The sequence below is a fragment of the Drosophila subpulchrella genome, chromosome 2R (assembly GCF_014743375.2).
Source record: "Drosophila subpulchrella strain 33 F10 #4 breed RU33 chromosome 2R, RU_Dsub_v1.1 Primary Assembly, whole genome shotgun sequence".
NCBI lineage: Eukaryota > Metazoa > Arthropoda > Insecta > Diptera > Drosophilidae > Drosophila > Drosophila subpulchrella.
In genome coordinates, this window is record NC_050611.1 from 18,794,182 (window position 1) to 18,820,733 (window position 26,552).

The 26,552-nt window shown below is 38.2% G+C and overlaps 6 protein-coding genes and 1 long non-coding RNA gene across 9 annotated transcripts in view; 4 read left to right on the plus strand and 3 right to left on the minus strand.

Annotated features, from left to right (window-relative positions):
• Positions 1-54: 54 nt before the first annotated feature.
• LOC119550624 lies at positions 55-262 on the minus strand. The gene is made up of 2 exons (XR_005219488.1): positions 232-262; positions 55-176 (listed from the first exon to the last, which is right to left on the minus strand). It is a non-coding gene; the product is annotated as an uncharacterized LOC119550624 (long non-coding RNA).
• Positions 263-1,859: 1,597 nt separating this feature from the next.
• On the plus strand, positions 1,860-3,369 carry LOC119551829. The gene is made up of 2 exons (XM_037861398.1): positions 1,860-2,308; positions 2,370-3,369. The coding sequence occupies exons 1-2, from the start codon at positions 1,974-1,976 to the stop codon at positions 2,701-2,703; spliced, it is 669 nt and encodes a 222-aa protein (XP_037717326.1). The 5' UTR covers positions 1,860-1,973; the 3' UTR covers positions 2,704-3,369.
• A 375-nt stretch (positions 3,370-3,744) lies between these two features.
• Positions 3,745-4,316, plus strand: LOC119551130. The gene has a single exon (XM_037860314.1). It carries the CDS (start codon positions 3,761-3,763, stop codon positions 4,211-4,213), a length of 453 nt encoding a protein of 150 aa, XP_037716242.1. The 5' UTR covers positions 3,745-3,760; the 3' UTR covers positions 4,214-4,316.
• A 4,613-nt stretch (positions 4,317-8,929) lies between these two features.
• LOC119550840 (plasminogen activator inhibitor 2 type A-like) lies at positions 8,930-10,485 on the minus strand. The gene is made up of 3 exons (XM_037859806.1): positions 10,440-10,485; positions 9,373-10,386; positions 8,930-9,305 (listed from the first exon to the last, which is right to left on the minus strand). Exons 1-3 carry the CDS (start codon positions 10,444-10,446, stop codon positions 9,193-9,195), a joined length of 1,134 nt encoding a protein of 377 aa, XP_037715734.1. The 5' UTR covers positions 10,447-10,485; the 3' UTR covers positions 8,930-9,192.
• A 133-nt stretch (positions 10,486-10,618) lies between these two features.
• On the minus strand, positions 10,619-11,992 carry LOC119550899 (alpha-2-antiplasmin-like). The gene is made up of 3 exons (XM_037859889.1): positions 11,916-11,992; positions 10,859-11,851; positions 10,619-10,793 (listed from the first exon to the last, which is right to left on the minus strand). The coding sequence occupies exons 1-3, from the start codon at positions 11,920-11,922 to the stop codon at positions 10,678-10,680; spliced, it is 1,116 nt and encodes a 371-aa protein (XP_037715817.1). The 5' UTR covers positions 11,923-11,992; the 3' UTR covers positions 10,619-10,677.
• Positions 11,993-14,310: 2,318 nt separating this feature from the next.
• LOC119549882 (serpin I2-like) lies at positions 14,311-15,486 on the plus strand. The gene has a single exon (XM_037858186.1). The coding sequence runs from the start codon at positions 14,311-14,313 to the stop codon at positions 15,484-15,486; it is 1,176 nt and encodes a 391-aa protein (XP_037714114.1).
• Positions 15,487-23,802: 8,316 nt separating this feature from the next.
• Positions 23,803-26,552, plus strand: part of LOC119549082 (putative polypeptide N-acetylgalactosaminyltransferase 9) — a 66,309-nt gene continuing 63,559 nt past the window's right edge. For all 3 annotated transcript variants that reach the window (XM_037856796.1, XM_037856798.1, XM_037856797.1), the window contains exon 1: positions 23,803-24,170. The gene's annotated coding sequence lies outside the window, so the exon portion shown is untranslated. The remainder of the gene's footprint in view (positions 24,171-26,552) is intronic.

Below are 26,552 nucleotides of genomic sequence, written 5' to 3' on the forward strand. Positions count from 1 at the left end.
GTAAAATTTGTTATTTAAATATTAAGCACTTTGCAGATAAAAAAAAATAAAAACCATTAAAAAAAATAAAACGTTTATTTACCAAAATACATATTAGGTGGTGACACGTTTCTTAATATATAAAATGCGATTTATTTTATTATCCTCGGACAGAACCAGTATCAGAGCTATTATAACTGAAATTAATATTGGATTATAATTTAATGAATTTACAACTTATTCAAAACTTACGCAACCGTATAAACAGCTTCATTTTTATTTTTTTGTATCCAGAAGTGCGACACATTGTAACTTATTTATATAGCAAAACGGACAAAGAATCGTGACTGTTTAATTTGCGATAAAGCCTATTATATTGCTGAATAGTCTAGCTCTGAAAACGTGACAATCTTGAAGATACTGGCAAAAACAAAAGCTCCGATTGCCAGGTAATCCACCATTTGCCAGCAGCACCTGCTAAGTAATTACCCGAGCTCCATGGTCGAAATCCTTTCCATTGTGGCTATGGAATTCCATGACAACAAAAGCTGGCCACGCTCAGTGATGCAAATCCCAGGCAGAATGCCATTGCATAAGCCCCGGCAAAGCCGGTAAGTGCTTATGGAGAGAGAGAGGATTTTGGACTAGGACTAGGCAAATATACTTACTCCCAAAGACCGCACATCCATGCCCGAAGATCTGCTGTAATTAGGCAAGATGTCGCTGCCGTTTGCCATTTGCCATTTGGCCACTGTTCCCCCGACAATACCATTTTATGGACTTTTGCTGGCGGGTTTCTCTACCATTTTTTTGTAGGTTTCTTTTTTGCGAAAATGAATAATTCAATAGTCCAGTGGCAGAAGCCTCAGGTCTGCCGGTCTCCCTGCCTTCCCAACCTCGTGGCATCTCGGTTGCAGCCATAATTGAGGTCAGTGAAATCAAATCGCTTGGAGCAAGTGGTTAGCACTTGCCCAGCGGTGTGTGGAGGAACTGGACTTGGACCTGGTTGGCTGCTCCCTGGGCTCTCGAGTCGGCTCCGCTTTCAAAGGCCAAAAGCGGCCATGGGATCTTCCTCGTGGTCGGGCAGTTGCTTTGTTTCCGTCAGCCAAAATCACTGCCACTAAAAATAGACAACAATTAAATGCAAATCAATTGCATTGATTTTCCCTCAATACACAGTGGGTAACACTTATAAGAACGTGTTTACAACAAAGAAAAATGCATGTTGTAAGAAGATACATGAAAAAATGATTGAATTCGTAATAAGCAGGGAACCAGTTTTGACCTATAATGAAAATAAATATAAATCAAAATACTTGGAGATTATCCTTGGAATATTTAAACATGCTTTAAAAGTAAGTAAGTGGAAAAAAAGGTCCAAAACGAGTTTGTTGGTGGAAATTATACATTAAACAATTACAAAAATAGGTGCACTGTTAGAAAATTATTATTATTATTATCTTATGCTATCTTATACCTAAACCTATAAGCTAATAGAGGGTTTATTATAGAGCTATATCAGGAAGTAAAAATATTAGATAGGATGTTAGTCTTATTGTCCTTAAACATTAAACAAAATCAATATATATCTCATATATATCATATCTCATATCATATATCATATACATATCTCTTTATATAAAATGAAATATGAAATCTCTGGATGTACTACGTTTTTTTTGTATACCTGTAATACATTCTCTTTTTGGAAATATCAAATATTTTATATTCTATCTTTTAACATTCTACTTGTATTTAATTTTTATTTTAAGTACTAATCACTGTACTTGGCAAACCCATTAGTCAAACCCCTTGACATTGTCCCTGCAAACGCATCCGTTCTAGCTGCCAAATTATCGGCTATAAAAGCCACCGATCAGTCCGACCAACCCCAGACGATAAAGTACCTCCCGTCCGTTTCTACGGACTTGGTTTCGGTTTCATCTAGCCAGCTTCAGTTTCCAAGGGTCACACTCACTGTTGAGATCGCCACAATGTTCGACTCAAAGATTAGGGTGCCCAAGTACGACTCGGATGCGTTCGACAATGTTGAATACGAGCTGCAGATGACGTACACTCTGGAGACGGATCGCAGGATCATGAGCTTCTATGACGCCATGTGGGGCATGGAGGTGTCCGGCGGAATCGATCAGTTCGAGCCGCTGACCATCGTCAATGTTTCGCCCACTGGGTTGGCCAAGAGGGGTGGAATGCGGGTGGGCGACGAGATCACCCAGATCAACGATGTGCCAGCTCTGGAGATGACCTTCAATGAGGCCCTGCAAATGTTCCGGAAGAACTCGCGTTACGTTCGCGTCTATGTAAGAGGGTAAGTTTTACTTTTCATATCATTACCTCCAAGGGTTCCTAACTTATCCCCGACTCTACAGCGATGATGATGCCCCTGGCGAGGAGGACTGGACCTGTGATTGCTGGTTCAAGCCCAGGAAGCCCTGGCGTCGTGATTTCACGCCCATCCAGTGGACTTTCCCCTGGAACGATCGTCGGAAGCCCGTCTACAAGGAGTCCAACTGCTTCATGGTGCCCAGCAAAATGGAGGAGAAGATTCGGGCCAGGCGTGCTGCCACCTCAGCTGTCCACAAGAAGGAGGATCTGGCTCCACACACTCGCTCCCTGACACCCACGCCCAGGCCCAAGAATCAACCTGGTCCGAATCTTCTGGAGACTGTGCTCAGGCCCCGTGGCCCACCGCCAAGGGATTAAGCCATCTGATCTGATCCGTAAGATGAAGCTGACCAAGTTATAAGGAGTTGCAGGCAGCGCTGAATCCGCTGCAGTGCATCAGGACCTTTAAGAAAGGGCAGACTACTGTATAATCAGTTGAAGTGCCTCACAAAAGCTGCAAGCCGATTTTGAAGACTGTTCTGCTGGGAACAGTGTCTTAATCCTGCCCAGAAATGAGAAGTTAATTTAATTTATGGTGAAAGTGCATAGCAAACCATAGCTGGCAGTCAACTGTATCAACTATTGAAGTGCCTTAGAGCTGAGATTTTGAAAAACGTTCCAAGGGACCTAAGTCAGTTAAGATACTTAAAATCTGGAACTGGTGTACTGACTCGAAAAATATCCATAAGGGATACTGTCGAAATGGTAACTAGTTTCTATCAAGTAAATTAACAATAATTTCTTTTTTGAATTTACTATGTATTATTTCATTTGGATTTACTCCATTGTCGAAGAGAACTATGTTAAAATGCTTTAACAATTGTATAAGAAGGGTACAACTCCAGGAACTAGTGCAATGACTTGAAAAATATCCAAAGAGGATACTGTCAAAATGTTGACTAGTTACTACTATTACTATCAAGTGAATAAAGAATCATTTTTATATTTATATTTCAAATGTATTATTAAATTTGTATAAGTGTCGAAAAAATGGAAAACTATGTTTTTAAAAACGGGTTATATGGGCTTTTGAAATATGTTAACATTTCGTCTTATCCAGTTGTTGACTAGTTACTATCAAGTGAATAAACAATAATTTTTATATATTTAAAATGAATTATTAAATTTGAATAAGTGTCGAAAAAATGGAAATTGATGTTTTCAAAAACGGGTTATATGGGTTTTTAAAATATGTTAACATTTCTGTTTACCTACCTTTGAAGAAAATGTTTCAGAATGCTGGGTATTCAAAAACAGTACGTTACACCCCTGCACAAAATGGAATTAGTTAGTTCTACTCACTTCATTATCCGATTTAGTAATATGGTTAAGTCTCAAACTTACGTTCTCATTGATGTAGCATATTGCATCCGGCATGAAGCTAATTATTTTGTTGGCTCTCTTCTGCCAGATTCATCTGGGAACCCCAAGTTTCGACCATGAGCACGCCTACAGGAAATGCACTGGAATCGTGTACCTAGATTGTCGCGACTATTGCGACAGGGGTTGCAAAAACGTGGTGTCCACCTGCCTTCATCACTGCCAACGAGGATGCGGATGTATCGAAGCCTCGATCTTGCGTAATAATGGAGGATGCAAGCGGTTGGTGCATTGCGCTGATAAGATAATAGACTCCGCATCAGCTGAGAATCAGGACTACGCAGGGGAATATGTGACAGATTGGTGGGGAAAAGATGATAAGTCCAAGTCTGAGGAAAGCCATAGCCAAGAGGCAGATAAATCCAAGTCTGACGAGAGCCACAGCGAAGAAAGCAACAGCCATGAAGCAGGGGAAAAGAAGACTAAATCTATAACTATATATATATAACCATATGTTTTTAAGGATTTTTATGACTTGGACCAGTATATTCTCTAAATACAAGAAACTAAGCCGATGTATTTTTCGTTGATACCCAGACAAATAAAGTAAATGGCTAAAATTGAATTATTATTATTACTCAAAAATAAACAAATACGAATGTATGTCCCTCAATTAGAGGGTGTAAATAGAAATTAGTGAATTAGCAGAAGTGCTGATTAGCCCCAGGCTGTGTGATGAATAAATGCGAAACAGCGGCAAGCTTTAATTGAGACGCCACAGGCATTTCCTCTATTATTCGATTTTATGGCATTCAATTCAAATAAATAATTCTAACGGGCAAGTTACAATTGCCTTGTAATTTATAAAATAACTTAACGCAGGAGTTTCATACCAGCATCTGTCTCAGCTTGATTGGTAATTAACATTATTAGATTTATTTATTTATGAATCAATAAATAAATTGGCTCACAGTTATAATTATTTGGTACTTTGTACTCTGTACGGGATCCACTCCTTTGGCCTTCAGGCTACGAAATGCTAATTGCTGCTTTAAGCAAAATACACAGCCATAACTTCGTATACACACAGCCATGAATCAGAAATGTTATGTTGGCCAAATTAGAAGGCGGCTGAAATGCAAATCGAGCAAATCTCGTCTCATTTAGCCCCACTTTCCGTTGAGATGTAGAGCAACTTTCTGGAGAAGGCTTTATTAAGCATATAATTCAATTTTCATTATTCAAGAGGGGAGTGGATGTTGTTCTACTTCTTGTTGGTTTCCCAGGATGTTGGCCTCCAATAACAACACGGCATGAACCGCATTATGTTCACTCAGAAAAATATTTATTTCTTTGGAGTTTTAAATGTTATATTTATTAAAAAAAAGTAAACCAAATTTAAAGGTTTTGGTATATTGATAAGTGTTCTAAGAGTTTTACTAGTTTATTATTTCACAAAAAACAACAGTAAAGTATGTGGATTTTAAATTCCTTTGGAAGGATCATAAAATTGATATGGTAATTTTAAAACAGAAAATAAAATAAACTTTTTAAAATGTAAAATACTTTTTATTTAAATAAGTTATTAATTTCTTTCAGTGATTTCCTAGGCTTCCGCAAGGAGAAACCATTGGGGACTTACGTTTTCAGGCTGTTTCTGCTGCATTTAATTGAATGAAAAGCAGTGGATTCCATCTTAATAATGTTCTTAACCCTAACTTGTGGGTTTGGGGCCATTTCGCTGCCAGTTTTGTTGGAAGGATAAAGCAAAATGGAGGAACACCGCCAGCAGAGGGTTAAACCCACCACAATGGCCTGGAAAAGCAAACGGAATCGGAATCGCAATTAATATTAATTTAAAACGTATATCAAACAGAAAAAGGTTAGTGGTGGCAGGGAGTGAAATGAAAATGGAAATTCCGCGAATGAATTTTTAATTGGCGGACGATTGCGGAGGAAACTCAACTTTGAGCCCCTAATGATGACGATGATGAATGCGAATTTTCGTTTTGACTTTCCGTTCCAGTTGAGTTTTGATTAATGCTTAAATCAAAGCGTATTTAATGGAAATTGAACCATTTATTTTCGCTTTTATTTTTTACAAAGAACTCTTTTGCCGCTCACCAAAATCCCCAAAGTGCAAGGTAATGCCAAAGATTTTCACTGGTCGTTAAAGTTTTCACTTTTCGCGGCTGATTCAGCGATAAAGTTGGCGTGACAAAAAACTAATTTCATCCTAATCACAATAATAATAATGGGGCTTGGCCTGGCACTCTAAAAAAAAAGTACCCAAATGCAATCCATGAAGACACAAAAAGAAGGTAAAAGATGAACAGGTTTGGCTAAAGTTTTCCAATGCCGATGACGATGATGATGGCGAATCGTGGGAATCTTGGCCAGCCAAAAGCTGAAAACTTGTCAAAGCGAATGCCATGGAAAATTAGCAAAAATCATTGCAAATCAAATGGAAGACATGACAAGCCACAAAGAAACTTTCCAGCCTGCATTGAATGTCAGAGATTGAGTGCCGTACATCAAAGTTCAAAAGTGTCAAACGTTGTAGCCACCTTCTTTGGGTTCCCCCGGATATGGAGCCCACTTTTGGAGGGGGGGATCGAGAATGGGAACACACTCCAAACTGGTCGACTGAGCTGGTCCGGGGCTTAAGCCAATTTATAGTTTGTGTGGTGCCGGGCGACATCGATGCTGTTTTCCCAATGCCATCGGCTTGGACGCTTCTAAAGTTTGCCCCTGCATCTGCCTCTGCACACGGAAAAACACTATCGGAGTTGAACAACTGGAACCATAAACCACAAAAGTCTTAGTTATGGCGACTGCCAGTTGCACAAATTTTTAAAATAGTATTTAGAGAGTTGGAAAAATTAGTGCCGGAAGTAGGTGTAGTAAGTAGGTCTTAAAAGGCTTTTCTATACCTTTACAGGTTTAAGCAATATAAGAAAAATCAGGTTATCACAATGACATATTATTTTATGATTTTATTACAATATAATAAAAAAAGTAAATAAATATCATATAGGTATATATCTTAGGTGAGCTTAAGTTTTTCTGCTGCTATATCACCGTAATAAGCCCCCTGTAGTTTCATTTATAAGATGGGATAGGATTATAATTATAATATACATATTTAATATTAAGAAAGCTATCAAGTTTTATCATATTTCATAATATGAAAAGAAATTGATTCAGGAACCCCTTACAATTTTTAAAAATCAAACCAGATTTATGGTAATTTCTTTTTCTCTGGGTGTGATTTCCCCTGGATTCGGCTGCTGCTTTTTCTCAATGCTAACCAACAAGGTCGTGAGGTGAGCTGGGAGCCGATATCTGGTAGCTGGGACTGGGACTGGGACCATCAACTTGGACAAACATGGGGGTACGTATGCGCTGTGTGCTCGAGTGGCTGGGGAAACTTGAGCTGTGTCAAATGTGGGTCAATCTTAAGCTAACCAAATAAACGATTTGTCCGAATCCAGGAGCAAGTCGTGCAGTAAAGAGGCCAGATGAGATTGAATTGGGTTTGAAGCTGGGAAAAATTGCAGAGGACCGAGGGAAAATGTTTAAAAAAATTGTCAGAACAGATTATAGCTTTCGATAAGGACTTATGGAAAAAAGATTAATATTAGGGAGACTTTAAGGTAAACTATGTTAAGTCAAAGAATTTTTTTGATTATAATTAAGTATAACAATTTTTCAAAATTAACAAAGCAAGTGGATATTACTATCATACATTGAAAGCCTTCTATCTATATAAATGTTCTGCATTCATCGGATAATTAATAATAAAATACTGACTAAGGGGGTATTTCTGCATGTCATGTAAGCTTTTGTCATTGAGTTAAATTGATTATTTAAAACAAATTAGTTTCTTAATAATACGTTAGGTTTTATCTGACTGTAAACTTTTAAACGTTTTTTTTTGAGACAAATAACCATCCAAACCTTAACATGACATTGAGAAATCGGCTTTATTGTTATTGCTATGGCTTTTTATTTTTAGTAGCATAATTTATTGCATAAAACATTGTATTTTGCTATTATAATATCAATGTAAAATAATCTTTAAAACATTGTGGAAAATGGTTGGAAATTCCAATAATATTGAATTAATTCTGGCATCCCACTCAAATATGGATTAAGTTGCGCCCTGGAATTCCGATCGCTGTCATCGAACTGCAACAATTGCTGGCTGCACTGCACTCTTCAATTTTCATCCACTTCACCTGGCAGCCCAATAAATCCTGAAGCCCCTCGATGTCGGTTTCAGGGCCTGGATATATTCTTCTGAGCGGCAGTGGCAGCAACTCCTCCGGACTGACAGCAACGGAGAGCCGGGTTTTTTGCCTGCATGAATATTTCATGAATGCCACTTCTCACAAATAAAGTTGTTTGGCAGTCACATTTTGTTGCCCCTGATGCTCCCGTTGCTCCCGATGCCGCTTCCCGTGTCAATCAATTCATGCAGACAAGAGATCCCTTGACTTTGGGACATATATTCATGCCAAGTCCCCCCCCGTTTCCCTGGCCATCGCTTTAACATTACGCATACGTCGCATAAGCCGCTGACTAAACATGCCATCCAGGGAAAAGTGGGCGGGGCAGTGGGCGGCCAGAGCGAAACATTTTTATCGCTGTCAGGAATTCACACAAGTCATAGTAGGCAACAACAAACAAAAACAGGGCCAACAGCAACATCAGCCACACCAGCAACAATTCACTTTGGTCATTAGCATAAGAGACGGGGGAATTTGCCGGCCAGCGATGCTGTTAATTACACATTCCTAATGTGGGTCATTCCGACCCCGAAAGACAGTCGGCGGATGGGGCAGCAGGAGCCGGAAATTAAGATCCATCAGGGCAACGAAGCACAGATTAAATATCTGTAAGATGATGTTTCATTCGAGAAAGGCCAATTAATGGCTTAATTTTAGAATCAACAAGCTTGTACTAAGCCAATTTTAAAATGTATCTTAATGTACTTCATATTTTGTTTAAGGAATTCAAGACTGTCAATGTTTTCAGGACTCATTTAGCTTGAGAAAATACAAAAGTGCTTTTTTTATTAAGAACAATTTATTTTAAAGCCCCCAAGAAAATGTAGCTTTAAGGAATTTCAAATAGAATTTTCTTTATAATTTTCGAACACCATTAAATATTTCTTATTTGTAAATGAAAGTTTTTATGTTTTATTACTTCCGATTATTGCAATTAAATATTTTTTAACATGTTTGGTGTTAAAAACATCTAAGATATTCTTCACTAATTTTAAAAAGCAATATTTTATCTTCCTAGCAAAAGAAAAATCTACCATCCATGAATCTATATTTTGCAAATACCTATTTTTGCATTAATTACTAAATATGTTTTTACTATTATTAATAATCTAAATATGAAATGTTACTTCAGATTATAAAACTTTTATCTATTTGTATTTTTGGTTTCAAGAACACTTTGGATTTAAGTGATAAATTATGGACCTAGGTATTCGCCAGTTAAATAGACCTGCTTGTGATCAAGAATGGCAAAAAAGAAGGGTCGATTTGCAAAAAATTTTATTCCATTATCCCGCCGGGATCTAGGTGCTAAAAAATAGGTAAACGGATAAATGAAAAGTACAGAGCGGTTCCACAAATTCATTAACTAACCCACCTTTTTCTTCCACGTAGCTTTGCTTCACCTCATTAATGCCCCCCTCATCGATATCGATGGCTGCCGTGTGCAACATGCTGGAAAGTCGTAGTTTTTTGGTGTTCGAAAGTCTCCCGAAGTTTGCGGTCTCACTATACAAACTTTTAAAACCCATATCACTCAAAATGTGAGGAACAAGCTCCACTGAGTAGGTGAATCTCAGTTTTGGTAGTTGCACCTCCACCAGTTGCTTCTTGGCCAACTTGATTAACTCTGTGAGATTCTCGTAAGTGGGCATTATGCACTTCATTGGCTTAAGGTCAATGGAACTTTTTAAAACAGAGCTCAATAGAATCATGAACTTGACGTCTTTATTGCCAGCCATTGGTAGAAGTAGCATTTCCGTTTCAGCCAACTTGGCATAGGGGTACCTAACTCCAATCTGGTGCATGGTGGGTACCAGCACAAACCTTCCCTCTTGATTTGGCAAAAAGTGTTCGTTAAAGGGACGATGTCTGGTATTTTTCCTGGGAAACGGGGTTTCCCAACGACCTTCTATCACTCCGGCACTTATCGAAATCATCTGTGTCTTTTTACTAAGATTACGTTTCCTTACCAATCTGGCTGTCATTGCGCTTGTAAACATATCCACTCTTTGGTTGATCTCAAACAGATGTTTTCCTGGATCCACAAAATCCATGATCTCCAAGTCACTCACATTCCTAACCGCCTCTCGGGCGGAATCGGTTATATCTATTGGTGTAACTAATAGAGTTCTGAAACCCTGAACCTTGGGCCACTCTCCGGAAATTCCCTCTTCCGGTGGCCACTGCCAACGACCCTTTAAGCTCTCCCTAGTTTCTCCATCTGACAATTGGTAGAGGGTTTGGAGGGCAAAGATCAAGGGCGGATGACATATGAGGCTTCCTCGAGGTCCTTGATGCCTATTCACTATATATCCATGTATTTTACCTTCATCGAGCAGTTCGTTTTGCCCCACTGCTAAATACAAAACGGAGAAGTATAATACTTTATCTGAAACAAAGGATTTAGATTTCACTTCTTAAAATATTGTTCAATTCAGTTACACTTCATGTTGAGGCTTTAGGTTTTGTAAGGAAGTTTCATCTCAATAGTGGGGTAAGAAAACTGCTTAGTAAATACAATTCGTTTCAGTTTCTCTTTTGATCTAATGGAAAGCAAAACTAATTTCCATATTATATTTACTATTAAGGTTTTTAAGATGATTCCTAAGTCAAACTCGTTGTTTAGCAGTTTATTAATGTATAGAAAAGAGGTAAAGGCCAGGACTTTTATTAGACATGCTTAGGGACCTAAAAACTCGCCAGTGAAGAGGACCTGATTTTCACTAACAATGGAGAAGTAGAATGGACGATCGGCAATGAACAACTGATTCGATCTTAACACTTTCGGAAAGGCCACTGAAAAAAATAAAAAGAAGGGAAATTAAGTTAGCATAAATATTCAAAAATCAGGCTCAACTTACAAGTGCGGACTTCAAATGGTTCTTCATTAATTCCGAACTCGTCGAGTCGCATGGATGTGGCATGCACCATGCTGGAAAGCTTTATTTTGTTAATAGTTAGCCTGCTGAAATCAGCATCTTTTTCATGAACCCGTCGAATTCCCATTCCATTGAGGGCTGTAGGTACTAGTTCGGTACGATATTCGAACTCAAGCTTTGGGATCTGCACATCCACGATCTCAAGATTTCCCTTCTTCAGCAGTTCTAGTGGGTTATACTGATTGGGTAACTTATAGGATTTCTTATCGCTGATTTGAGGACTCAGAAGAATTAGGAAAGTAAGGTTTTTTTTGAACGGCAGATGTAGCAGTTGCAGTCCTTCAAAGTCATCGTATAGAAAATTTCCTGTCATAACCATCGAATCTAGGACCACCGTTCGACTTCCGCCATGTTCATCGACTTGGCTATGGAAAACCCGTAATCCCGAGTTTCTGGGATCAAAACTTTGTATCCATTGGGCGCTTATTGTGGCTGTGCTGACGGATATCAGTTGGGTCTCCCCATTTAACTTACGTCGCTGCAGAATGGACGAAAAATAAGAGCTCTGGTGCGTATCCTTCAAGAACTCATTGAACTTAAAGAGACTGCGTCTCGGATAGGTAAAGTCAATGAACTTTAGCTGGGCCAGTTTAGCAATGGCTTGCATTCCGGAATAGAGTACTCCAGTGCCATCTGCTAGAAGCAGCGTATTCGTATGGTTCACCCACAATTTCGGACTTATTTTCGGAAGGGGTCTAACGTACAACCCATTGAACTCCTTTTGGGTTGCACCAGCCGTTAGAACCGAAAGAGTTTCGAGGGCATTTAGAACTTCGGGATGGTAGATAAGAACACCAGGTGGTAAGGGATCTCGACCCGTAATCAATTTGTGGAGTAGTTGGGGCGATAAGCTGGGGCTTGAGATGGCGGCACCCAGCAATAGAAGCTGCATTAGGAGCTTCAACCAAGGGGGGTCTGAAATAAAAATAAATCAATATAATAAATCAATAAATGAAATACTGGTCTTACGATTTATTACATTTCATTTTCAGATTCTAACGTTTTTCCTTTTAACACCTTTTGTTGCAGACTAGCTATAGGTATTGGGTCTAGCGTGGCAGTGGTTACTAAAATTAGTTACACACCTTATTCTTGATATTATAATATGCTTGGCTAATTGCTTTTGAATAAAACCTTGTCTTGATTATATTAGCTGTTTTAACATTAGATGTTAATATAGTTACTTCAGTTTACTTTCAACATTTTTCTGCATCTTTAAAAAAGAAATAATATATTCTTTTACAAAGACCACTTGCCCTGCGGTACTTAATCATCTTGCCATTTGGCGAAACCTTCATCTTAGTGCACTTCATTAACGCCATATAAATGGATTTTGGCTGGGCAAACGACTTGAACTCTGTACCCTCAGTACCCGAAATTCAGGCTCCGGCGAACGCAAAATTAATTAACGTTGCTGCAAACTTTGGCCACTACAATCTTTTGTCATAGTTCTCCAGCAGTTCCATTTGGTGACCCTCCTCCAAGTTTTTCAGAACGGAAAAATGTCACGCAAATAACAAAAGCAACGTTTTCCCATGGGGGTGGTTTGAAAGCGTTCAGGAATGAGCAAACAAAACTTAAAACTGGCTGGCAGCCATTTTGTGCAAAGTGTTTCAGTCCGATCCGCTGCATCCTCTTTTCCACGAATTTTCCCAAATAAAAAGAAGAAAACCCCCCGAGGACAGTCGGTCATTTTCGCCTTTCTTTTTTCTTGTATCCCACGAAAGGCGGAAAACAGGCGGGAAATTCTCTGGCATTTGTTTTTCTTTCGCAGGACCTTAACTTCCTTGAAAGAAAATGCAGAGCCCTTAATTATTTTTTTACCAACTGCCCAAAGTAACGTTTTAAGCACACAATTAAATGTTTAAGTGTAGCCGAGGAAAAGCTCAAGAAAGGAACAAATTTCCCAAGGCATAAATCCATGGATTTACACTGCGCGCAATGCAATTGGTGCAATTGCAACGTTTCATTTGCTTCGCCCGCGCATTTGTTTGCCTGTTTGTTTGTTTGTTGCTGTGTGTTTGCCGCCGAAATTGAATTTCTCTCTCTGGCTGAGCGGAAAACAATAAACAAGCCAAGTGAGAAGGCGACGGAGCGCAGCGGAGAAAAGCGAAAGAGAAAGGGGGAGAAAGATGGATGGTTCAAGAGAAAGGGGGGGGGAAGAGGGGGAAGCTGCCGGCGGAAGGAAAGCGAAGGTAACCAAGTTGCGTATACGCCACGTTGCCCTCGAACTGACTTTTGTTTTATGCAGCACTTTGGAAAAGGGGGTAAGTTGATTCTATTAGCAGTTTCGTGAGGGGAAGATTTTATTAAAAGCGAAATAAAATTATTTTCAGAACTTCTTAAGTGGTTGGTCTTGCAGCTAAAGTATACAATGCATTTATAATAAATACAATTAATAATGTTATTATTATTGTTATACTTATAATCATTAGTTTTAATCAGTTTCATAACACCACGAAAGATTTTCCATCATTTGTGTTAATAAGGTAATAAAGTTATCGAAGGGAACACTAAAATGAAAACGGAGGTAATACAATGATTTCAAATTTAATTTAAATATTTTTCATACATTTTAAATATGGAAATATAAGCTTTAACAATTTTAGTTAATTTAGAGATTTTCAAAAAATATTTTCTACCTTGATTCATATATTTTTAAATATTTTTTTTTTAGTTTTTTATTGTTATGTTAAATATTAAGATATTTATTTTAACTATTTCATTTTCAGTGTATGTAGAAGACATTTAATTTTTAAGGTATTATTATTTTTTGTATTAAACATTACGATATTTATTTTTAAGATTTCATTTTCAGTGTACATACAAAATATTTACTTTTGAAAGTATTAAAAAGATTTTTACAATTGCCTATAAAATTCGTTTTACTTCTACCAATAAAAACCAGTTTATTATTACCAAAAATAATATGTTTTGTGGTTCTAGAAAATTATGTATGAAAACAGTATTATAATATTTTAACACCATAAACGGACGAACCATCTATTAACGAAGAACTTAAGAGTATCTAGAAAGTCGCCTAACCATGCCATTTCTTAATACCCCCCTCCCTAGGGCTTTTTGCCGGCTGGTGTCGCTTTTCTTGGCACATTGTTTGCCCCAAACGGAAGGAAACACTTTCATTATCACTTTGGCGCTGCAAATTTATAGCGACAGCCGAGCGAAGTCGCAGCTCCTGGGAGCCAAATGCACGTATTCCACCGATATCTTCGGGCCTGAAGCGTGCAAAATGTAAAGTTAAGCGGAAAGCGATAAAGGTATTACCGCGCACGGTTGTGCAATCCCCTGTCCAATCGATGTCGACGGTGAAAGTCAGTTTCTGGGGCGGGATTACCGGCAGTTGAAGACGCACCATGGTGGCTTTCATTGGATTACTATTGCCCCTTTTAGTAGGGTCTGTTTGGGCTGAAGAAAGCGAGGAGTCTGAAGAAACGACCGAGTTGAGGAGCCAATGGGGCAAGGAGTACGGAGACTACAACTTTGCGGGGGAACTCTATAACCATGTGGGCTCTACCATGGCGGATGACCAGGATTTTGTGGTCTCACCTCTGGGGGTTTCCCAGGCCCTGGGATTACTGCTCTTCGCCGTGGGTCCCAAATCAGCGGCAGAAATCGATGCCGTTCTATATCCGAAGAAAGCCAATGCGAGTGGTTTAGCTCCTCGAAATTTTCTGCAGACTGGAGAATTAACTTATGCAACAGTGGCTGCCTTGCGACCTGATATCTATATAGATCCTATATTCCTAAAGGATGCCGCAGATCTGGATTCCTACGTATACAAGACGCACTTTGCCCAGCGGGATGTGCAGCCATTTAGTAACTTTCTCAACCTTAAGTCCCGCGGTAAAATCGATGTGGGTCTTCAGGAACTATTAGGGGATTATAATCCAGCTAATCGACTGCTGTTCTTCAATGTCCTAGACTTTACAGCTGAGTTCAGGTATGGCTTCCAAATTGAAAATCGACTTCTGGTTGCCAGAAGGACCTTGGCGTGGCACGGGTATATTCCGGAGTTGAGGACTCGAGTCTTGGGATTGGGTCTCAAGGGTTCCAGTGCCCTATTGCTGATCCTGCTGCCAATTCGAAAGGCCAACATTGAGATGGTGGAGAGCAGATTGCGGACCGTGGATGTGCGAAAGATACGCAGCCGATTGAATATAACCCTAATGAACATCAGTCTGCCAAAGGTGGAAAGTAGCAAGCTTCTGAATTTAAAGGAACCTTTGAGGGAAGCGGGCATAATCACAGTCTTTAACAAAACCACAGCTGATCTGAGTGCCTTTAAAACGGAGTTGCCACTGGATGATGTTATAGTCTACACAAAAATGAATATATTTAGCCAAGGCATCAATGGAAGATCTTCGAATACCACCAATAGTGATCAGATTTCTCAACTGGAGGTAGATAGCTTATTAGCCTTCGTCCAGGAGGAGAAACCAGTGCAGTTCGAGGCTCTAAGGCCGTTTATTTATGCGGTATTGGACTCGCGACATGTCTTCTTAATAGGCCGTCATTTTCCAAACTTGTGATTTTTAATTTGTATTACTAGACATCGGATTTTATGCAAAAAACAATTCTTATTAATTATATTTTTAACTTTGATTGAAAATACATTTTTCTATCTATCTAAAAAAATGTTAGTTCAAAGGTTAAGAGCATTGTTTTGCATTCAATCTGATGTCTACTAATTGCAATACATAAATAAAATACCATCTAACAAACTGTATTAATTCTTTATATTGGGGAAATGGTTTCACCTGAAAGGATGTAAAACTGCAAATTTGTTATCATAATAATCCAGCTGCTCATTAAACCTATAATCTTTGATCACTTTTCTTCATTTCTTCATTTGCTCAATAAGCTTAATGTCTCATTTTACTTTCATAACTTTATCTGTGCCTTTTCCTTCACCAATATTTCCATTTTCCTTATACTTTCATTCCTTTGACCATTCTCCTTCACCAATTGAATCATTTTTCCGGATAAACTACGCTTATTTTCATACTTTACTCCCTAGCAGTTTTGTGTTTTTCTTGTCCCTCTATTATTTGCCCTTTCCTTATTCATTTCAGCAGTTTGTTCTGGCCCATTCTGTCGGTCGTCAGCTTGAACAATTTGCGGAAATTAGCCAAGGTGTTTTATGGTCATCACCATCGACCCGCCCTCCACCTGCTTTTTCAGTCATCGGTTGAAGGAGCCGTGGCACTTCGAAGTGGATTGTTGTCCGGCAATGTGAAAATGTTTACTTTTTCTACGGTTTGCTTTTCCAACACTCCGCTCCAACCGTAGAGCTGCCTTTGGGGGCTTTTTAATTGAGGTCTAAGCCGTAATTAAGCAGCTCGGCCTTTTGCCATGTGCTCTAATTCTATTTTTGCAGTTTAATGAAGTCCTTGGCTGCAGGACGTTCCTCAGTTTCGTCCTCTCGTTACCTGTCACCTGGGCAAATTGGCCCGCATTATTCATTCACTGTCCCTTAAAGCTCTGGCCCAGGCCTGTGATACAGCCTGCCAGCCAGTCGTCGTTCTGACCCGGCTTAAATGCCAATATATCACTTGGCAGCAACGACACCTGGTCTATAATGGTGGAGAGTCTTATAGGTAAGTGTAGGTTTAGAAATAAGTATTTCAAAAATATGTTTGGGGTGTCACAAAAATCAATAGGGCTTTGAAATCAACTTTAAATTAAATTTTAGGTGCCCAAAAGTATGCAATGAATAAATTTGGGTCGTCCTTCTGAATGAATTTGTGCTACTTTTGAGTTAAAAATATATTGTTGCATACTTTTAAACACTTAAAGTGGCATTTAACAGAGGTTTCAAAACTGTAGTCGTTTAAATTTACATTTATTTATTTTTTATTTTATTTAAACAAACTACGTACTAAAATTAATATTTTAAAAGAAAGAAGAAGCGCTGGGAGCTAAAGTCCTTCGGCCCGAAATTTACATTTAATTTAGTGTATATTATATATTTGTAGCACTTAAAATTTTTCAAGGACTACTAAGGACCACTACTATTTTCACCGCAACTGTGTGAGTCCCTTTTGAATTTGTGTTAGTGCTGTGGAGTATAACATGCATCACACACACACACATGTCTTCACAGGATACTAATTATGATTGCGGTGGCATGGCAAGGACATTGAAGCGTCTGTTCGTCCTTGCACCTGCATCAGCCAGATGAGTAAATAGCTGCGTGTGTGTGCATAAGCCGATGCTTGTGAATGGGTGTGCTTTAAAAGCATCCACACAACTCCAATAAATGACGTCCGTATGTGAAAGGATATGCCTTCTTGGGGGCGATTTCAACTTGAGCCGAAAGTGAACTATTCATGGGGCAACCTTCTTTAATCTCCTTTAGCGCTGGCTAATTAAATTGTAATCTCCCTCCAGTTTTTGGCAAGCTTCTCTGGTTTTTCGTTGAATTTTTCTTTTCATGTGGTTCTCAAAAAAATGCTTTTGCTGGCGATTAATTAAATTAAATTTAAAAGGAAGAAATCTGAAAAGTTGCACCACTTTAAGTACATTTAAAGCTAAAACATATATTAAATCTGTTCTTAATTTACCTGAGTATTGTATATATTTTTTATCTTTATAAGACGATCTATGTAGGTATCGTTGACCTTTGTGTAAGACAGCTTTACTTCGATTTTTTATAGATTTCTATTAAAAAATGTAAATGCATTAACCCCTACATCCATCAATATTTAATCAAATTTAACCTCCCATTATCGACCTTTGTTCTGCATACCCCATCGTTAGTAGAAACCCAATTTATACCAACAACATTAAGCTTTAACCTTTGTTTTCCTGGCAGCAGTTCAAGCACCACCCCAGCGATAACCCCTGGGTATTTCAATTTAACTTGGTTACAAATCGTAAACCCAGTCCTCACCCCTTTGCAATTCAATAAAGAACTCAGTCCCAGAGCCCGGGAACCATCATAAATTTTCGTCATTCTCAGCTGCACCTTTGGCCGAATACATCTTACCATTTACCCAACTTTTTGCCCACCCCTTTACCGCAAAACACCTGTACTGCCACGCCCCGCTCCTCGAGCCATTTGTCAGGGAAATGGGTGGTTTTGGGGTTGGGGGCTGGGGACTTTGGGCCGGGAAAATGGGGCTTCCGAATAGGAATAGCTGCCAAGTCATGTCACTGCCTGCTCATCTACATACACGCAGAGATCCTGCGCCAGGATACGAGGGCAACTCGTATGCGAAAATACCTTCGTGACTCCCTGCCAACTACGTGTTGGGGGAAAGTCCCTTTCCCAACCCACACTTTTCCCCGCTCGCGACTTATATTTACTGTTTTTCAAATTGCACTTTGCAACTTTTGGCTGCCAGCGCTTTTTTTTCCAGATCCCGACACACACCCCTTGGCTTTTTGCCCCATGTGTTTATGGCTTCTTAATTGTGTGTCCCAGCCAAAACTTTTTCCTTTTCTGTATTATTCTTGTTTTTCCCCTATAGCATTGACAGTTTATGTTAATCTCGGTTGTCGGCACAGAAATGTGGTAAATACCCTTAATCAGGTTGATATTAATATTGATTAATTACCCGTCATGTTTGCACATATTCCCACCGTAAATATTGTTTTTAAAAATAATTAAAATGTTTTTGCCCATTTAATGCCTGATTGGTGGGCATAATTAAGCAGCTTAATTGAGCATGAATGGAATGAACGCAACTATTGATGGAATGATTAACTGGGATAAAAGGGGACACTGTGTGTAATGGAAATGATTATGGAGAAGTTAATTTAAAATGCATGCCTTTGTTATAATTTTTAAGCTCTTAGGGTGGCTTAAAATACATAAGTTGATTTATTTCCGTATAAAAATGTAAACCTCTTTAAACTTAAAATATTTAATAACTGCCATGTCTAAAGAATGCAGTTTATCTTTTTTTCATAAATATTTATTATGATTTTTAAGACTTACCTTAACATTTTCATAAGCTTCTTCTGAGTTATGCAAACATTTTATGTTTTAAGAGGTTTATGAAATTAGTTTCTAATTTTCAACTTTTGCCATCACATGCTGGCATGTGAATTATTTAACCTGAGCTCTTTGAAAACGTTTTAAGCCCCTCAGCTTAGATGCGAGCTTGTAGTTTAATGCCCAGAAGGATCCAATTGCTTTGCAGTCTTGTTTGTGTTAGAATTTTAATTGGTTGCAAAATCAATAATCAGCAATGCGGCATAAACTATTTATGTGTGTCAAACCAATTGCCAGACCTGCGGCCCACAAGTTAAAGTCCCTAAACCAACACAAGTGCCAGTTAAATAAATACACACACATACAAACGCATGACAACTTCCGCTTACTCACACCAGCAAAACAAACTGAACTTGAGTCAAGAGTTATGGCAGGCAAATTGACTTGAGGAAATTTTTGCTGCAAAGTATGCAACGCTTTTTCGGCACTCCATTTGTGTTTTTGTGTGTTTTTCGGGGGGTTTTCGAATGTTTTTTCGTGGGGTTTTGGGTGGTTTTTGGGTGGTTTTTGGGGTAATGGAGGGGAGGTGTGTCTGCCAGCTAAGCCGAGTCAAAATCTAATTGGATTTGTGCTCACTCAATGAACTGCAAACGAAAAGTGTTTTATATGATTATTCCACTGGGAGCCTCCGGGGACCCGAGAAATGAACATTTTTATTCCCACTTTGCACTTGCCATAGTCCATTAAACCAAAGTGCAAGTGTTTGCAAAATATGAGAAAGAGTACAGGGAAAAAAATCATGGTTTTAAAAAGACATCAGGAGAAATGGGAAACTACATATTGGTGATTTAAAAAAACTTTTAAAATGTGCTTTAAGGTATAACAAAGACTTTACTTTCGAATAGAACATTATAATCAGAATTTTATAATTAAATTTCTTTGAATTCTATATAATGATAATAATGATAGTATTAGGCGCAAAGATATATTGTTTAAATATTATAACATTTTTAAAATGAATTCTGATGCTTTCAATAGGAGTAATGGTTTATTTTAGAGATTGATTATAATAGGTATAGTATTTTATTCATTAAAAAATAAATTAAATACTTTTGGTTAACTTATATTTTTATAGGAATTTGTTCTCCCACCTTTAATTTTGTTCTCTGTGCCAGTGTATCTATTGAAATACGTTTTTCCCACTTGTTCATCTTTTATTGAGCGCCCTTGTGAAGGCGACAAAATATTTGCCACGCGACATTTCCAGCAATTAGGCGTAAAAACACGTAGCCAAGAATGGCGAACGGAATACCAGGGCATACTTGGGAATCGGGGGGTTTATCCATGGCGAAAATCGAAAAAAAAAAAAAAATGGGGAGCAACTCCTCCTGCAGTCTTTAATGAGACGGAAAGCGAGCGCCAATCGCAGCAATTAAAATTAATTACAGTATTTGTCAGCTTAGCCGGGCCAACTAAACCAACTGGCCACCAGTAAACTGGCCAGGATCCATTCAAAACCGGCGAGGGGAAATCGGAGTGTGGGAGAACTGCTTTGATTGCAATCGCGATCGTTAATTAAATGTCGAAAGGAATGTTGTTGTTGTTGTTGTTGTTGTTGCTGCATCCAGTGTTTGTGTTGCAGATGTTGCAGCAGTTGTTGTTGCTGCTGCCTCCTGTGCGTAAAGATCAGCCAAAATGGATAAGGGCCCAGTTGCTCTTGCCGCTGGCTATTTATATCTGCAGCACGTTGTTGCACGCAATGCAATGTACCTGCATACAAAGATACATTCATGTAGCCCATGTTGCAGCATTTGCCGATGCTGCCGCTGCTGCTGCATTTACTGCCGCTGCATTTACTGCTGCGGGCATTATCGCCCTTGATCTTGGCTAAATCGAAATCGCCGGCGTTGCGTGAAGTGTTGCAAATGAGTTTTTGTCTGGGGCGTGCATTGCATTTTCAATTGGTCGGCAAATTGGCAGCGCCAACGAAAACAGCCACCAAATCAAAATCTCAGGTGGCACAGCTGTATTGAAATTAGCTTTTCCCGGTTATTTGGGCAGTGCACCACTTATGGGAAACGCTTTTGGTCGTGAAAGGCGGATAGTCCAATTAACTTTAATCGAAGGTTTATGTAAAGCAATTTCTAACAATTAGTTAAAATAAAATATCTATAAATAGTATATGGCAACTATAAAAATGTATTTATTTTTCACAACTGAAATGTAGTGAATTAAGAAATTATAACCTGGGCTTAAAAATAAATATCTATATTATTTATTTCGTCAAATAAAAGCTTCGGTTAATGTAACAGTTAATATTTATATAATAATTTAGCATAAAAAAATATAAAAACCTTTATCTTTCATAAGCATAATGCTTTAAAATATAAGCTTATTAATATCACTGCTTAAATACATATTACGTATATTATTATTTTGTTAATTTTAAGCTTCGGTTAATGTAAGATTATTAATTTTATCTTAATTATAAACCAATCTCAAAAACTTTTGGATAGGTTTTTAGAATTCGTATAGTTTCTATATATAAGTATAAGTCACCATCTTCATTTTCTCTAAAAGTGTTTCCTATCACATTGCCATAAAACCACTTAGAAAATATTTATACTGGATATCGGTACACCCATATATTGCCAATATTTGCAAGGCAACGCATTGTATATGGCCAAATGCAGTTGTATAAACAGAAACTTGAGCTATCAATATGTGACAACAAACAGTGAAAAACTCGAGACTCGTTTTGGGGCCAAGAAAACTTTTTCGCTGCATAAGAAAAACTAATGAAAAATGCAGCGCAGAGGAAAAAGTTGATTGGTGTCGTCCTCGCATTTTTCCTATATCTCTCTGTCTCTCTCTTGCGCTTACCAAAAAACTTGGCCATGTTTCAATTGAAAGAGCCAAACAAAACCAATGAAAAGTCCATAACGAACGGCGGGCGGAAAATGCGGAAAACGGGGGGAGGTGCCGAAGCGAAGCAATTGAAAAACAGCTTCCGTCGGTGTTGCAAATTGTCAATTTCGTGGTCCGTTTTTTGCACTCGTCAATTGCAGTGTCAAATGCAAAGAAAGTTGTTAACCGAAAGCCAGGGAAATCTGTCGTGGAAAATAAACTTTGAACTTTTTAAAAAGTTTAATTAATATTGGTTACTGATTTGCAATCGTTGCATGAAACTTATTAAAGAAATGATTACGATTTGAAAAAAACCGCCTTCAACTACCATATCCCCCCCCCCCCCCCCCCCCCTCTCATACGCACATACACTTGTAATAAAAACCAACAACAATTATATGCAAATTAGCCACGTGCATGCAGATTTGTAGATGGCCCGAACGTGTGAGTGTGAGTTGCAAGCCGGGCTTACCAGGTTCGATGTTGCGACAGTGATGAGCAGCCGAGCCTTGGGAATAGCTAGAAAAGGTAGTAGAAATGAATAACGTTATCAAATTAATATTTTCGATTTCTTAAAGCAATAACTTTTATTATAAAGGAAACAAACATTTTTGATAGCTTAAACCCTTTGTGGCTAAAAGCTTGGCCCAACTTCGCAAACATTTTTTTAAAGTTTATGAAAATGTCCTTACCAAAAAGAAAATAAAAATGAGAAAAAATTCGGAAAAGTTAACAATGATTTTCGTTGGAATGCTTTTAAAATCATGAATGAATAGTAACGATAATTTTCTATATCCCAACACTTCCAACAGCTGAACCGCCCAGGAAATTGGCTTGTTCTGCCTGCATTTTACATTTCGGTATAACTTCCTATTAATACTTGCTTCAGTGATCAACTTATATTTAATATTTAAAATTAGAGGATTTTAATCTAATTAAAAATAATTCATCACCTAAAACCTTTAGGTCACCTTTATTTATCACCTTTATTTACATTTAGTTGGTGTTGAGATTAATATACCTCTTCAATATGAAATTAGTTTAAACTTGATATGAAAACTTGCTTGGTATTTGTTAAAGGTCCTTTTTATTAGTTGATGTGTTGTAAACTTTATTTGAAAGCTGTATGTTTAGGAGTTAGGCGTGCGTCGTAGGAGTCACCAACCTTTGTCAGGCTATGCGGCATATCAAACTGGAAACCCACTCCCTTTACCGACGAACAAAAAGCCGGAAGCAGCGTGTGCCGCACTTGTAGATACACCCAGACTCGTTAATTGCTACAAATTTCTAGATCGATTCGGTAAATTTTTAAGAACTTTCGTTCTCAAAGTATTAGGTTAAGGTAATCGTGGCTTATTTTCTTATGTTGCTATAACTTTCAATATAAAAGAGTCCATAATTTCCAGTCAAGCATTTGCACTTGTAGATACACACTCGTGATTTGCTACAAATTTCTATAACGGTTCGGTAAATTTTTAAGAACTTTCGTTCTCAAAGTATTAGGCTAAGGTAATCTTGGTTTAGTTTCTTATTGATGCTATGACTTATGATTTAAAAGAAACTATAATTTCTAGTCAAGCATTTGCCGCACTAAAAGCGTAGACCTTCTGCGAAACTCTTATCCAATTGCTGCGACATGCCAGACTTAGTCCCCCCTCCCCCGAGGCACATATCACATAAGGGTGGACCGCTCTGGCGTTCTCCTATTCCGAATTCCATATACCATTTGCCGTATACGGGCTCATTTGTCATTCACAGGCTGGAAACAACAATGTCTGGGGCAACAACAAAGGGTCTTTCTGTGTGTGTTTGGCTTATCAGCGAGTGTTTATCAGAAAGAAAGAAGTGACCCACACAACCACCCACAACCCTACGTCCCAAACCCCCCCTCTTAGCAAACCCATCGAACCTTGCAACTCGAACCTCGAACTTCGAACATGTTGCAATCCGTTGCCGGCTAAAACGGCATGGAAAATCATTATTCTTCAGTCGATTTTTGACCGTTAATTTAGCAGGTTGCGGTCGTGCGAGTGGAAGAGTGCGCGTGAATAAGGTGAATCCGTCGGATTGCATTTCTCTTCCTCTTCCACTCCTCACACCTACGCAGAGGTGTGTGTGTGCCAGTGTGTGTGTGCGTGATTTGACGAAACCAAACAACAACAACGACAACAACAACACAAATCACAGTCAGCATGCTAATCGAAATAGCTCAAAAGGCAACTGAGTAAAATCAAAGTATATAGTATAAACACAACTGCAAACACGACCGCAAAGTGTATATTTTTTGTGAAATTCGCCGAAACGAAATAGGAACTTGGGAATTTTTGACAGCAGAATCAAGGAGCAAAGCGGAGAGCAGAGAGCGGGGTAAGTTTGTCTAGGAATAACGGGAGAGGAGAGCTTGGCAATTGTTGTAAGCACGCGACCCGGCCGCATGCCATCTCTTTCCCCCCCCCCCACTCCCATTGCACCTGTCACTCGCCCCCTGGCGCCATCTCTTTCTCGCCTGACAGCAGATCAAACAAAACATTCATGTTTGTTGTTGCGCTGTTTGTTTGTTGCCTTGGTGTTCGTGCACCGTTAACTTGGGCTGACATTTTGCAGCCCCCCCCCCCTCCCCTTTCGCCACCTCTCGTTCTCGCTCTCGTTCTTGTTCTTGCTCTTGTCTTAGTCTTTGTTTTAGTATTAGTCTTTCCATCAACTCCCTTCCTCATTTTTTAACGGGCTTTCGACGTCTGCGGGCTGAAAGCAAAAACAATGCAGATATGCATTCCGTCTGAGATAGTTGCACTCGGAGAAATAAAGTGCACTAGAATTTTCAAATATTTTCATTTTTAGATTTATAATTTTAGTTAATAATTTTATTTTTAAAAAATATAAAATTAACAACACGGAAAAAATGTTAGAAAAATGTACACAGAAAAAACTCTGACGTTCTCATCTGAGATTAAAATGTTCTTAAAAATAGAACGACATTTTTAAGATAAAAAGGTTTTAATTTTGCTCGTATCAAGTTGAAATGGCGGTATTTATGTACACTGTATATCTCAACAAAAAAACTATTAGTTCAGTCCGTAGTGTATACTTAAAAGTTGTTAAATAAACTCAGTTAAACTTTTCTCTTCTCATTATTTCGTTCTAATATTGAGAACATTGAAACCAAAACACGGTTTTTAAGAACGAATGTTCTCAATTCAAGAACAATGTTCTTGGATATTTATCTCTGTGTAGATTTATAATTTTAGTTAATAATTTTATTTTAAAAAAATTTAAAGCCAACAATAGAAAAAGTAAATAAAAAATGTAGCTTATCAGTTTTCAGATTCAGACTCAGAGACTTGTAAAATGTTACAATTAAAATGCAAAAATATCTTTTTCTAGAAAACTATTGACTCTTTGATTTTTTACAGAATATTAAGATGCTATTATTGAAATGCAAAACTATCTTTTTCAACATAACTATTTAATCCTTCAGATACAAGTTTGAAACCCAAGCCATTATCCATACTAAGGAACCTCAAAAATGTAATTGTTAAGATTCTCTTTGTCCAATTGAGTTAATAATTAATAACTTATTTAGTCTCAATGAAATGTTACGAATTAAAAATGAAACCCACTTGCGTGACGAACTTCTTGTGGTTTCCGCTTTTGAATAAGTTAGATTAAATTTGCTTCGTTTCGCTTGATTAGGGTGTAAAAAGTTCTCTGCAGCAAAAAATCGAGGTTTTGTTTGCAAATTACATTTTTTATTGGGCATTTCCTTGACTTTGCAAGCTCGCCTCGTTCTTTTTTTTTTGGGGGCTCACAAAGAAAAATCAATAAACTTCATTTGATTTTTATAACCGCCCTCTGCTTTCCTAGCAGCTGTGCCTGTTTTTATATATTTGTGTTTTTCGGTTCGAGAAAAACCCTTGAATGGGCCCGCTTTGTTTTTGCTTTTGGCTTTGCCATGGCAGCACTTAAGCCACCTCTTCAACTCCCACTCTTTTAGCCCCGTTCTCGACTGTCTGGCCTGCGTGCGTTTTGCCGGTTTTTGTTTTGTTTTTGCCCTGAAAGAGTCTCTGGCCTAGAATCACAGGAACCAAAGGCAAAAAGCCAGCATTTCCCCTTTTGTTATTAATTATCAAAGACCGTCGTTAGCCCGACCCGCCTAGATTAGACAGTTGATTGTGGTACGGATTGGTGTCATGGCTGGAAAGAGAGGCTTTAATTATATGGCCGTCTTGTTAATCAAAAATTTTTATTATATTTTAGATTGTAATTTTTTTGGCATAAATAAGAACCAGTTCAGCTGGTCAAGTATTATTTTCAACTGGTTTTGTGGGGCGACTGTCTTTGCAAAGTTTGCTCATGTGTAAAAATAGATTAGATAAGATTAGATTGCTCCGGATATCTTTTGGGGCCGAGTGTTATCGTTTCACGGGGAAGACATTATTATGGAATATTTCGTTACCTAAATAAAAATAATTACTGCCATCCTGTGTCAGTTGCGTTTATAGGTCTTTATTGCCGAATAATTAACACATTGAATGTGAGGTATTTGTTTAATAAAAATGTGACTTGGCTTGTAGGGGTATCATTTTACCAAAAATATTTTATATGATGGCTTGTCTTGTTTGCTAATGTCAACTTCTTGTGACAAGAAAAGTCACTCATTCATAAATTTTTTATTCGCCTTTATACATAATTTTCCTAATGTAGCCATTTCAATTAAGCCAACTCCCTGTGACAAGGGAAAATGTCGCTTGT

Coding starts and splice junctions, on each gene's coding strand:
- LOC119551130 (XM_037860314.1), top strand. CDS start 3,761: ATGAAGCTAATTATTTTGTTGGCTCTCTTCTGCCAGATTCATCTGGGA.
- LOC119549882 (XM_037858186.1), top strand. CDS start 14,311: ATGGTGGCTTTCATTGGATTACTATTGCCCCTTTTAGTAGGGTCTGTT.
- LOC119550899 (XM_037859889.1), bottom strand. Junction 10,794..10,858: donor ACCATTTGAAGTCCGCACTT/GTAAGTTGAGCC, acceptor TATTTTTTTCAG/TGGCCTTTCCGAAAGTGTTA.
- LOC119550840 (XM_037859806.1), bottom strand. Junction 9,306..9,372: donor AAGCTACGTGGAAGAAAAAG/GTGGGTTAGTTA, acceptor CCTATTTTTTAG/CACCTAGATCCCGGCGGGAT.
- LOC119551829 (XM_037861398.1), top strand. CDS start 1,974: ATGTTCGACTCAAAGATTAGGGTGCCCAAGTACGACTCGGATGCGTTC. Junction 2,309..2,369: donor GTTCGCGTCTATGTAAGAGG/GTAAGTTTTACT, acceptor CCGACTCTACAG/CGATGATGATGCCCCTGGCG.